General features: G+C 56.0%; 1 protein-coding gene across 5 annotated transcripts; it reads left to right on the forward strand.

Moving 5' to 3' along the window:
• The first annotated feature begins 7,355 nt into the window (after positions 1–7,355).
• DNAJC22 (DnaJ heat shock protein family (Hsp40) member C22) lies at positions 7,356–13,056 on the forward strand. 5 transcript variants are annotated; one of them, XM_042946426.1, is made up of 4 exons: positions 7,356–7,461; positions 10,054–11,001; positions 12,691–12,872; positions 12,954–13,056. In XM_042946426.1, exons 2-4 carry the CDS (start codon positions 10,162–10,164, stop codon positions 12,970–12,972), a joined length of 1,041 nt encoding a protein of 346 aa, XP_042802360.1. In that variant the 5' UTR covers positions 7,356–7,461; positions 10,054–10,161; the 3' UTR covers positions 12,973–13,056. The 5 variants fall into 5 exon arrangements, with proteins under 5 accessions (XP_042802360.1, XP_042802359.1, XP_042802361.1 ...); XM_042946425.1 differs by lacking the exon at positions 7,356–7,461 and adding an exon at positions 8,731–8,909; XM_042946423.1 differs by lacking the exon at positions 7,356–7,461 and adding an exon at positions 9,012–9,118.

Raw genomic sequence — 13,056 nt, forward strand, 5'->3', positions numbered from 1 at the left:
TGTTTCTGTCATTCCGAGTGACCAAGAGGGGCCCCACGCTTTGATAGATCCCTCTCTGTGAGGGGTCAGGGTCCATGAAAAAAGCCAGTGGCTTCATCCTTCTTTAGGGTTTGGCACCTCTGGGGGAAATTTCTTGCTCACAAGGGACTCCAGGGCCAGAAGTTTGGAGAAGGGGCAAAAGTGAGGATGTTTGGAGACCCTGGAGGTGTGCAGCTGCAAAGGACCTCTTATTGACTAGGATAGGCCAGGACTGTGATATATAGGAATAAGTTGTGCAAATGGAAGGCACAGGGCACACCAGGGCATGATTATTGGGCAAAAGATGATTCCCTCATCTCATTTTCCGTACCCCTTCCCTGCACCTCCCATCCCATAATGGTGCAGGAATAAAGAGGTTGCTGAGGCTGGGCCAGTGTCGAGAGAGGCCCCTACATGCTTGAAAGGGTTGGGAGAGAAAGGATTGGCAGTCAGTGGGGGAGGGGCCTCCTCCTCCAACCATAAATACAAATTTTATTCAAGGTCTTTGTCGCCATTTGTCTTTCTCGGGGGGCTGAGGGCCATGTCGGCCCCGTGCATGTCTAATTCCGGAACTGCTCCCCCAGGCTGGATGATGGATGGATCAGAGAGGAGAGAGCAGGCCAGGGCTCACGCTGGCCTACCCTGCCCGATCTTCAGGCCCCTTCGTCCCCAGGTCCTGCCACCCTCTCCTTCCTCCTCCCTCCTCTCCTGCCCTCCCTCCACTGACCAGAAGCCCTCACTGCTCAGCCCCACTCCCCACCCCACTCTCCTACTCACCAAGGCCCTCTTTTTGAGCCCCTCACCTCAGCCCCTTTCAGGTCCCAGCCCTCTTCTCTCTGGAGCGTCCCTTCTCCTCCCGTCCCCAGCCCAGGCTGTGAGCTGCGGTGACCAGCAGGGCTGCAGGCGGCAGCGGGTCTGTGTGGTGGGGGGAGCAGGCTTGGCTCACAGGGAGCCGAGGGGCCAGCTCCATGAATTTATTCATGTTCTGTTGCTCTTTCTCCACGCTCTGGAATGAAGCTGCCAGCTCACCAGGTCCTTATTGCTTCCTCTGCAGCTGTCACATTCGGCCGAGGAGGGACCTGGGTAGGGTCAAGGCCGGCCGGTGCTCCGGGGGCCAGAAGCCAAGTGTCTGGGCTCAAGAGGAAATGCCAAGACCCAGGCTGGGATCTGGGACAATTTATCCAGAGCTCCTCAGGCAGCCGAACTGGGAGGCCCCAAGAAGGTGGTGTGGTTGGGAGTGGGAAGTAGGCAGAGAAGGGTCTGCTACAGGACATAGCAAGGGCTGTGGAGGTGAGGATGAGTCTGATGGGGGAATGGGAGGAGAGAGGAGGCCTTTAAAGAGTCCCCTAGACTCCCCTATGTAAAAGCACAGCCCAGGAGCGCCTGCCTGGCTCAGTCGGTGGAGCATGTGACTCTTGATCTTGGGGCCATGAGTTCAAGCCCCACATTGGGCATAGAGCTTACTTCAAAATAAATAAAATAAAAGCACAGCCCAATATGAATCTTACCTTAACCTCCATCCTTGACTCTGCACTAACCCTGATCCTAATTCCAAATTATACACTTGACTCCTCTTCAATCCTAAAATGAATCCTAACTCCATAACCTGAGCCTAAATGGAACACATCTCTTGTCTCTCTTGGCCTGGAACCCAGGGGTCTCCCAAGAATTTGCCCCAGAGCTTACAGCCAGGTGTGTGTCAGAGTTCTGAGGACCAGACTTTGGATTAGCATGTGATTAGCATATGATTTGCATGTGATATGTGCCTTCTACTCTGAGGAAGTTTTCGTGTTAAAATTTTATGAAGTCTAGTGGAAAGGTCCTGGCTCCTTGAAGGTTCTCTCTTTTTGTTCCTTCTCCCACACTCCTTGTCACTGACCCAGGCCCGCTCAAGGGAAGAAGAAGAGTGAGGAGATGAGCAATAGAGGGCTCATGGGAGGAAAGATCCTAACAGTGTGACCTGTCCCTGTCACTTGCAGTGTAACCTACACAGCCCTCAGTTTCCTCGTTTGTTAGAGGAGAGGAACCAGCTGGCTGATGTCACATTAAGATCTAAGAAAGCACTTTTGTTTCCTTGCACTCTCTCCTTCCTCACTTTTCAGGGTAATTCATAGTGTGGCCCCCATCCCCTCACAAACATTCTGGCTTCCTGTTCCCACATCTAAGATTATGCAGAGCTGGAAGCAGCCTGGGTTGCCTGGTACCAGACGCCTGGTATGAAGAGAAAAGAACTTTGCACACCTGAGGGGACAGGGGATAACATGGAAAGGGAAATAATACTGTATTGTAGGGCTTTCATATGCAAGTTCTTACTACGTCCTCGAAGCACCCCTGAGTGGTGGATATATTTGTCTCCATTTTACAGTTGAGGAAACTGGTCCCAGAAAGGAGACCATGGCTTGTCCTGTATCACCCTGTAAGTGGCAGGCCTAGGACTCGAGTTTTGATCTCTGTGCCCCGGAGAAGAGAAATGGCACCGGAGGCAGCGGAAGGATGAAAGAAGCAGGACAGGAGTGGGGGGCGAGATTTGAATGAGTCTCAGGGGAGACCTATGTGTGTGGGGCCGGCAGTTGGCTCAGTGTCCCTGATCCCTCACCCCAGCGCTGTGGAGCCTGACACCCAACAGGTGCTCAATTGTTAGCTAACGGTTGGCAGAAGTTAGCAGCGGAGAGGAGTTGTTCAGAAGGAAGAGGAGTGGGCAGAGAAAAGGGATGGAGAAAGAAACCAAGCAAATCGGAGGAAAATGTTATCAAGAGGCGAATGAGAGGAAAGCTGGCCAGGAGGGCTGAGGACCGCTCTCCTCCTCCCACCATGGGTGGGGAAACAGTCATGGCCCAAGATTCTGTGCACCCTTTGCCCCATTGCTCCACAGGCCTCGGCCACAAGGCGAGAGGGTCAGTGTGCCATCCGCCCTAGGGCTTCCATTCCCCTCCCGCACCGCAGCTCTGTACAGCCTTGGGCTCAATGGGCTGCGCTGACTCCCACAGGGAGGGGTAGTGATTGTTTGCAAGGTGTTTGTCAGGCCAGATCGCGCTGCTGACTTACTTCCTCAGCCCTTGACCCCTGGCCAGGTGCGTCTCCTCGTCCTAGCCTCCCTCTCCACCTCCTTTTGCTCTCCCTGGCCCCCACCCTCCGCGGCTCCAGCTTCCAGTTAATGAAATGTGGCGAGCGGCCGCACAGACAGCTGTCAGACCCCTCATTTCTCCGCCGGGATATTGGATCCGCGCTGGGAAACCGACAGGTGAGCAGAGGAGGGGTTTGCGGGGGGCCGAAGGAGGGGCGCCAGCTGGCGAGAGCCGGGAGCCCAAGAGGCAGCGTCAAGCTCGAAGCCTCGAGGGCAAGGCTAAGCGGGTCGGCCCTAGGATGCTCTTTCTGTTGGTGGCACCTAGCTCTTTCCTCTTCTCCAACAAGCAGGAGACGTAACGAGCCCCATATCCAGCGCGCCCAGAACCGGGTCGACCCGGGACGCCTGGTCCTGCGCCCTAGGCGGGCCTGGCTCCCGTGTGCGCCGCGCGCAGCGCCTCTGAGCCGGCAGCCGCGGCCCGGTGCTTCCTCCCACCTCCTTCCATCCTTTCCTTCTTGCTCCCCCTCCTTTCCGCGCTCCCTCCCCGGCGGCCGCGGCCTTTATTAGGGATTCCGCGGCTGTCGGTCCCGCCATCCATCCTGTCCGCCGGCAATTAGGCGGCCAGACAAAGAGCAGCTTCGGATGGATGAGGGTCCCGGCGGATCGGAAATGTGAAGGGTCAGCGCTGCCGCCCGCGGCGCACCCCGCTCCCCCCTCCGCATAATCACCGGCCGCCCGTCACTCAGCCGGCCGCCCGGGGAGCTCCGGGGCCCGGGCTGGGGAGAGGGCGGGGTTGGGACTGCAGCCTAGGCGCCTAGGGCTAGGAGAGAGCGGACCAGCAACAGGGACGCCTCCTGCGGGAAAACGGAGGACTGTGGGAGGCCAGAGGCACCTGCAGGAGAGAGAGAGAGGGCAGGATATGGCCCCCGGCGTGACCTGAAGGCGGACTGGAGGACCGCTGCCTTGGGGGCTTCCAGTGCGGAAGCAGGGATCTAGCTGCAGAAGAGGGTGGTGGCCCAGGCGCCCCCTGCTGGGAGACTGGGGGACGAAGTCCTAACGGCCTCTGGTCTATACAGGTGGAACTGCGCCCAAGAGGAGCTTTCCTAGGGCAACTGAGGGTCTGTAACCTGGTGCGCCTCCTATTGGAATAGAGTGATACTGTGCTTCTATTCCCCGATCTCCCACGCAAAATCCAACCCATCCACATGAAATCCAGAAAAGCTCCAAGGCTGGGAGAACCCTCACGGAGCCAAGAGGAAGTTCAAGGAGTCCGGGTTTTACTGCGGATTCTTTGGCTCTAGCTCCCAGCTGACAAATCAACATCTCAATCTGACAATTAGTGGTTGAGGTGGGGGGAGAGGGGCTCTCGTCGCCTGGGCCGCTTAGCCCTCACGGCGGGCGGCAGAGAGGTGGGCGGTGGCTGGCAGTGATGAACGACTCCGGGGGGGCCCGGGGCCCGGAGCGCGCATTCATTACTCGACTGACAGGCGGACGGCGGGCCGGCGAGCAGCTAGTGGACGTGCGGGGAAAGAGGCCAGTGGCAGGAGGGAGAGTAAGGGAGGCGTTTAATAGCCCCACCGCTGGGTCAGCTCCCGGTTCTTTGCCTCTATCTTGGTACTTGACTTCTTGAGCTCTGGCTCACAGCTGTTGGAGCTGGCTCTGGTTGTAGAATTTGGCGGCCGGGGGGCCGGGACCTAAGCCCTCTCTTTGGGTTAGGCGATTTAAGGTCTAATATCAATAGGTGTGTGGACAGGCCTTAAGACTGGGCGCTTCAGCTTGACCTGGGAGGCATTGTGCATGTCTGTGCACACAGAGATGGTGTGTGTGACAGGGATGGATGAGTGTGGATCACACGTGTAAGTCAGTGACAGCGTGGGTCAGCGTTAGGAATGTGTCGACCTGATTTTGTCAGTGGTGGTGTGTGTTGTCTGAGGATCAGCTGCAGCCTCTTCCTTCATGTCTGTGCTCCCCCCCCCCCCCCCCACTACTTGCTGTCAGCTCTCTCTCTCTCCAGTTCTGTAGGAAATGGCAGTGTGCACAGTGACAGCTGAGGTATGCTGCTGGGGGTGGGGGGGATAGATGTTAACTGTGAGGATGCTGGTCTGGACAACTGCTCCCTTCCACCATTTCCACCCAAAATGTCACCTGTTCCCCAAGCTTTCTGAAAGTAGTGGATGCTTTTTGCAAAGCTTGGAGACCCATTTGCTGAGTCCTGGGGAAGGAAGTGGTCACTACTAGAGTTTTCTATAGTCCACACTCCTACATATACACAATCTTCATCACATACAGGATGTGCTCTCCAGCCCATCTGGGTCCCCAGGCGGTCAGAGAGGAGAAGGTGGGTCTCAGGCACAGGTCAGATCATCAGACTTCCAAGAGAGCCCATCTCTTTGGGGCCTGGGCTAGTGGCCCTTGGGACCCTTACCTTTTGGACCTTAGGTCCAGTTACTAGTTGACACCTTGGGAGACTAATGCTAATTATAGTCTGATTCCTTACCCCAATAACTCTCTTTCTTCACCTGGCTTTGTCCTCCCCCACTCTCAAACACACTAAAAGGTCAAGCCGAACTTTCTTCCCAGCGTTGAATCTCCTAGGTCTATAGGGCAGAGTTGGGGGTGACTCTGTATCTCTGGTTGCCTGCTTTGTTCGCTGGCTCTCAGCCACCTTCCCTTCGCCTTGCTCTTCCTCATAGCTAGGGTGTCTCTTGGAGCCTTTATATCTTTGTCTCTGTACCTCTCCTTGCGTCCATGTTTAGGGATCTCCTCCAAATTTGTCTTCCTACATTTTGGGTTATGTCTTTGTTCCTCTAGGGGTTCTCTCATTGGGAATACGCCAGTGCAAGTTGAGGTCCATGGGAATGGGAAAGAGAGCAGGGCTTCCTTCCTGCCCCCATCTAGAGACGACTGAAACCCAAGGATGGCCACACAGTGTCAGGGCCTGGCCACGACCAGGTCGCTTCTCATTCAGGGCACAAGCACCTGGTCGATGCCCCGCGGTCCCCCCGCCCCGCCGCCCTGCCGCCCTCCTCCAGCCCCTCCCCCGCCCCCTCCGCCCGCCTGGAAAAGGCAAATTTGACATTTTTAAATCCCAAGCCTTAGAGGGATCGATGCGGCCCGGGGGCCCCGCCCGGGGTCGATATTCCTGATTGGGAAGCGGCCGCTGCGCGGAGTCCGCGTGTAAATCACCCGGACTGGGGGAGGGGGCACGGGCGCCAACCGCGTCCCCGGCAAGCAGAGCCAGGCGGGGTCCCGGCCCGGGCCGACCCTAGGGCAATGGAATGAGGAGACCCACTGGCCTCAGAGACCGGGAGACAAGCCCGCCCAGGGGCTCTCCCCCCTCCCGGCCCAGCTCTGCCAACTCTGCGGGCCGGCTCCGTCTCGCTTCAGCGGCCGCCACCCTCCGTTGCCCCTGGAGCCGCCGGGGAGGCCGGTGTCGGAGCCAGCCATGCGGCGGCTCCTCTCAGGCCGCTCCCCCGGGGCCTGGGCTTCGGCGGCGGCTGTCACGAAGCCGACATGCCGGGCGGGCCGGCAGGGGCGGGTGGCGGGGGAGAGGAGTGGGGGGAGGAAGGCTGGGGCGGCTCTGGCTCACAGTGGGCGCGCAACAGATGTTTGCGCTATTGAGGGACAAGGTGGTGTGGGGCACCCGGCGGCGCGGAGCCTGGGGCTGGAGGGCGCGCGCGGGGCAAAGGGTGGCCTAGACTTACGGGGGGTGGAAGTCTGGCCACCCAGCGGGGGTGAGAGGAGCTCTGGGGACGGCTGAGCTGAGATAGACCCCCTCCCGCTATGACCAGGGTATAAAGAACAAAACAGAATGGATAAGCAGGGAAGTTTGGGCCCCACCTGCAACGGCCTCCGCGGCCCCTACCCTCCAATCCTCACAGTTCTCTTTTGGAGAAACTGAGGCAGCCGAGGCTGCGAAGGGCCAGGAAGGTTAAAAGCGGGATCAGCAACGAGGCTGGGACGCCAACCAGACTTCCCGCGTGGGTCCCCGGATTCACCCGCCCGCCCCGGTCCTTTCGTGGGTAAATACTCCGCCACGTCCCCCACCGCAGTTGAGACCCTCCCCTCCCGCTTCAGCTTGTCAGATCCCCCCACTCCCCACCCCCCGCCAGTTTATAGAACAACAATTTGGGGAAAACAATCCGGGCCGAGTGACGGCCCCGTAATTGTGACAAAGTGAGTGCGGGCGGCTGGAGAGAGCGCTAGGGCGGGAGCGCGGCGGGGCGAGGCGGAGGCAGGGGCGCCTCCTGCCCGCCCCGCCGCCCTCTCGTTCTCATTCCGGTCACCTCCCATCCTCTCCTTGACTCTTCTCCAATTCTTCTCCCGGCCCCTCGCGCCTCCCTTCGCTTGTTCCTGCATCGCTCTTCCCTTTCCTCTCGGTAACGGCTCCTTTCCCGCCCCCACCCCCGACCGCCCCTCCCTCGATGTGCTTTTTCTCCGCTCACTTCTCCCTCTCTTCTCCGCCCCCCACTCGTTTCTCCATCTTTTCCGCGCACTCCTGTCGCCCTTGGGCCCCTGGCTCCCACCGCACAATCCGCTCTCTCCCCGCCCAGCCCTCGCTTCCTGAGCTGGAACCCCGAGCACCCTCCCCGACCGCCACTCTCTGGGAGGTCAGCTCAGCCCAGCAGCCCTGGGTTCCTCCGGCCTCAGAGCAGGCTGCGTGCGGCCAGGCGGCCAGGCGGCCAGCCCCTTCCCTCTGCGTTCCGCGGCTGCTTCCCCCACCCCGCTTCCAGCGCCGGGAGCGAGTTTGTTTGTCCAGCGGCGGCCGCCGCCGCCCGAGCTGTTTGCCGAGCTTAGCGCGCCGCCTCTCAGTGCGGGCCCAATTAAGTCTCATTCATTATTCAGCGCCCCGTCCGCCCCCGCCCCCCCAGCTGGCAGCTCCCGCGTCGCTTTGGGGCCCCTCCCAGCCCTGGCCCCTCGGTGAGCCTTAAGGCGCCTTAGGAGAGCCATGTTCCCTCCCCGGGCCGGGATAAAGGCTGAGGGGCTGGCAGTGTGAGGGCCACCAGGCCCACCCCACCCCCAGGTCAAGACTGGGGACTTTGGAGAGCCAAGCCTTTCCTCTACAGAGGAGGAAACAGGCCCAAGAAACTACGTGACTTGGCCAAGGTCACGTAGCAGAGCCAGGATTGGAGCCCAGGGCATTGAAGCGAAGGCATCTGGCATCCCAGCTCTTTCCCAGCGTCGAGGTGGGAGGAAGGCAGACGACTCTGGTGCTGCGGCTTCGCTCTCGCTCTGCTCTCTGGGTGGGACGCATATCCCTTTTTGCTAGTGTTTCTGCCTCTCGCCCATAGCCTTCAGGATACAGCAGGCTCGGGCTCCCACTAGATCTGGAGGCCCCTCAGGTTCAGGCTCAGGTCTAGACGTAATTCCCCTGACTAGCAGGCCTGGGGGCGGGGCAAATGAGGCAAACTCGGGCTGGGGGTCCTCTCTGCAGTCAGTCCGTGGGTGAGTCGGCCTTAGAGGAATTGGAAGTGGAGCCATCCAAGGCCGTCTTGAAAAACAACGGATTAGGAAGAGCGTGCATCCTGAGAGGGACAAGTCACTCCCTCATTTGTAGGGATGGAAAGGGGCGCAAAGGCCTATTTTTGCGTTTATAGCGAACCACTCGGGGCTGCTTTGCCCCGGCAAGTGGACAAGGTGAGTCTGGAGACCCGCCCGGCCCCGCCCTTCCGTGAGCGGCAGCGCCACCTGGCGACGGTGGTGCAGCGGTGCAAGCGCGCTCGGTCTGGAGTGGGGCGCCGCGCCAGCCTGGGTAGGCTGGATTCGCCCGGAGAGCCTCACACCGGGTTTACCCGACAGGGCGGGCGAGAGGAGCCGAGGCTGAAAGGTGATCCCAAGGGGACCGGGTGTGTGTGTGTGGGGGGGGGGGTGCTTAGGGAGGGGCCTGACCCGGACGGCCCCACTTCCGTGACACAGCACACACAGAAAGACAAAGTCCATTTGGATGGAAGTGAGAGCGGAGTGACAGGGGCCGTTTTGACTCTGTAGCCAAAGGAAATGACTGGTCTGACGGGGTCTGGGAGCCGGGGTACCCAGGTACGGCAGTCCACCCTGGGACTAGCGAGTAACTGGCTGGTGGTCTTGAGGCCTACTAGGGGGGAGATGCTGGTAGGCACACGTTGGCATCTGGCTTGGTATTCTGGGGGTTCAACCGGCCTCTTTGGAGAGACTCCCAAGTCTGCCCTGGAAGGAGGTGGTTGAACTATGGAGTGCCAGGGTTTAGGTCAAAACGTTAGTTTAACAGAACTGTTTAAGTGGAGGGAGTTCAGGACCTCTTTCAAATTTGACTTGTGGGAAGATTTCGTGGCCTGGAGAGATGGGAAGGTTGGAGAGGAACCTTGGCCATGTGTCTGAGGGCGGCCATAGTGCGAGTCTGAGGAGGGCTAGGGATGCCAGGGGACTTTCAAAATGTGTGGGAACTTTAGAAGGGCATTCTGTTCACTCCTGTTCACTCCATTCTCCCATGAATCATTCCAGGAACCAGTGGTCTGAAATTTAAGCTTCTGCTTTTCTGTCCATGTGCTGAGTTCTAAACCAGCTGAAAGCATTTAAAACATTTTTCTGCCTTAAATTTGGAGTTGACTGTGCTTATAAAAAACAGAAATGAAGGGCGCCTGGGTGGTTCAGTGGGTTAAGCCACCGATTTCGGCTCAGGTCATGGTCTGGTGATTTGTGGGTTGGAGCCCCGCATCCGGCTTTGTGCTGACAGCTCAGAGCCTGGAGCCTGCTTTGGATTCTGTGTCTCCCTCCCTCTCTGTCCCTCCCCTGCTTGTGTGCTCTCCGTCTCTCTCTTTCTCTCTCAAAAATAAACTTAAAAAACAAACAAACAGAAATGAGGAGCCAGACCAAAGGGTATGGGAGAACCTGCATTTCAGGGACACTCAGGAAGATCTGTGCTTATTATTGGAAGGAGAAATGGTTACTCTTAGGGGCCTGGATATAGTCTTATGACTGCTTTTTTCATCTCCTAGGGTCTGGGACCATGACAGCCATGTTTCTCACAGATGACCCCAGATTTCTGCACTCTGGGCAGTATGTCAGGTGCCACTGGACTTGATCTGACACCCTTTACCTAAAGGATGGCCAAAGGGCTCTTGGTGACCTATGCCCTTTGGGCTGTAGGAGGCCCTGCTGGGCTCCACCACCTGTACCTGGGGAGGGACACTCATGCACTGCTCTGGATGCTTACCCTGGGGGGTGGCGGGCTGGGCTGGCTCTGGGAATTCTGGAAGCTCCCGAGCTTTGTAGCTCAGGCCAACAGACCCCAGAGGCAGAGGCAGAGCTCAGTAGGGAGGACACCCCCTCTCAGTTTCATTCGCTTTGTTGCCCAGGTGATAGTGGGCATCTATTTTGGCCTGGTGGCTCTCATTAGCCTTTCTTTCATGGCCAACTTCTATATTGTGGGCCTTCCACTGGCAGTTGGCTTAGGGGTCTTGCTTGTGGCTGCTGTTGGCAACCAGACCTCAGACTTTAAGAATACGCTAGGGGCAGCATTTCTTATTTCCCCTATCTTCTACGGCCGCCCCATAGCCATCCTTCCCATCAGCTTGGCTGCCAGCATCACAGCCCAGAAGCATCGCCGCTATAAGACTTCAGTTGGTTCAGAGACACTCAGTGTCCGGCTCTACCGTCTGGGCTTGGCTTACCTTGCTTTCACAGGCCCACTAGCCTACAGCACCTTCTGCAACACAGCAGCCACCCTTAGCTATGTGGCAGAGACCCTTGGCTCCTTTTTGAGTTGGTTCAGCTTCTTCCCCCTCCTTGGCCGCATCACAGAGTCTGTCTTCCTTCTGCCTTACCGGATCTGGAGGCTGCTGGTGGGGGATCCTGGTTTCAGCAACAACTCCTTCCGTGAGTGGGAGAAGCTCTATGAGTTTGTTAACAGTTTTCAGGATGAGAAGCGTCAGCTGGCTTACCAGGTAAGTCTTTGTTCCCTCTCATTCCTGTCTGGGACAGCTCTGAGAGTTAGGCTAAGCCTTACTGGAACTGATGCCCCGTATATGGGAGTATATGTTTTCATGTATGCTGGGTTGGGCCCTAGAAGGGTGTCCGGCTTTCTTTGGGCTTCTGTGTGCAATGGGTGAAGGTACAGGGTCACTAACAGTGAGTGGGAAAAGATAGGTATATATTGTTTACTTTTTATTGAGGTCTAACATATATAAAGTAACATATATGTGGTGCCTGGGTGGCTCAATTAAGCATCTGACTCTTGATAGTGACTCAGGTCGTGATCTCACAGTGGTGAGATCAAGCCCTGTGTTGGGCTGTATGCTGATGACGCATTTTATGTATACATCTATGTAACCACCACTCAAACCAAGGTATAGAATATATCCAGCACCAAGAAGTTTCCCTTGTGTCCCTTCTCGCTCTAGACTCCTTTCCTTGGAAGAATCTCTATTCTGACTTCTATTACCGTAGATTAGTTTTGTCCATTCTTGAACTTCATACAAATGGAATCATTCGGTATATACTTTTATGTCTGACTTTTTTCCTTTTTATTTATTTTATTTATTATTATTATTTTTTAACATTTATTTATTAATGAACGGGGGAGGGTCAGAAAGAGAGGGAGACACAGAATCCGAAACAGGCTCCAGGCTCTGAGCTGTCAGCACAGAGCCCAACGCAGGGCTCGAACTCACGGACCGCGAGATCATGACCTGAACTGAAGTCGGATGCTCAACCGACTGAGCCACCCAGGCGCCCCTGACTTTTTTCCTTTTTAAATTAACTTATTTTTATTTTATTTTTTTAAAGTAGGCTGCACACCTAGCATGGACTTGAACTCACAACCCTGAGATCAAGAGTCACATGCCTGAGACAGCCAGGCACCCCATGTCTGATTTCTTTCATTCAACATTATGTTCGTGAGATTTATTCATACTGTTGCATGCACTATGAATAAGTACTATAACATTTATAAATTGTTTCCATTGTTGTGTAGTATGCCATTGTATAAATATACTACACGGTATCTATCCATTCCTATTGTTAATGAACATTTAGGTTAGTTCCAATTTGGGGCCATTCTAAATAAAGCTGCTGTGAACATTCTTGTACATGTCTTTGGTGGACATATATGCTTATTTCTCTTTCAAGGAAGAGATCTTGTGAGGATGGCGAAGTCCCAGGTTAGAAAACGGGCAGCTGTGGTTCAAAGCAAAGCTTGGTTCTTGCCATCAGATCCAGAGCTAGCCCATGTTTCAAAAGGCTGGAATTCTAGGGGCACCTGCGTGGCTCAGTCGGTTAAGCGTCTGACTCTTGGTTTCGGCTCAGGTCATGGTCTCGCTGTTTCATGGGTTCAAGCCCTGCATTGGGCTCTGTGCTGATGACATGGAGTCACCTTGGGGTTCTCTCTCTCCCTCGCTCTCTGCCCCTCCTCCACTTGCACTGTCTCTGTCTCTCTCAAAATAAATAAATAAACTCAAAAAAAAAAAAAAAAAAGAAAAAAGGCTGGAATTCTAATCTGAAGTTCTGGGCCTTTCTCTCAGGCAAGTAAACGCCGACTCCAGAGATAGCACAGCCTGATTTAGCAAGGAAGTGGGGAGAGACCCAGGTTCTCTGAAACGTATGGAATTCTAATTTTCACCTTCTGTTTCCCTAAGGTTTTGAGTGTCTCAGAGGGGGCAACAAATGAAGAAATACATCGAAGATACCGGGAGCTAGTGAAGATCTGGCACCCTGATCACAACCGACACCAGACAGAGGAGGCTCAGAGGCACTTCCTGGAGATCCAGGCTGCATATGAAGCCCTGAGTCAGCCCAGAAAGCCCAAGGGATCCTGGAGGTGAGAAGAAATTGCCCCTTGAGGGTGGACTCTTCCTGGCAGAGCTAAGCAGCTTGTCCCAACCCAGCTTTGCCCACACAGGTCATCCCAACAGCATTGAAGAACTGGTCTGTTTGCAGTGGAGATGAGAAAACCTTAAAGGAGTGAGAAAGCTATTGTAGTGGAATAACGTTTCTATTTTGAA

The sequence above is a fragment of the Panthera leo genome, chromosome B4 (genome assembly GCF_018350215.1).
Source record: "Panthera leo isolate Ple1 chromosome B4, P.leo_Ple1_pat1.1, whole genome shotgun sequence".
In the NCBI taxonomy this organism is placed as follows: Eukaryota; Metazoa; Chordata; class Mammalia; order Carnivora; family Felidae; genus Panthera; species Panthera leo.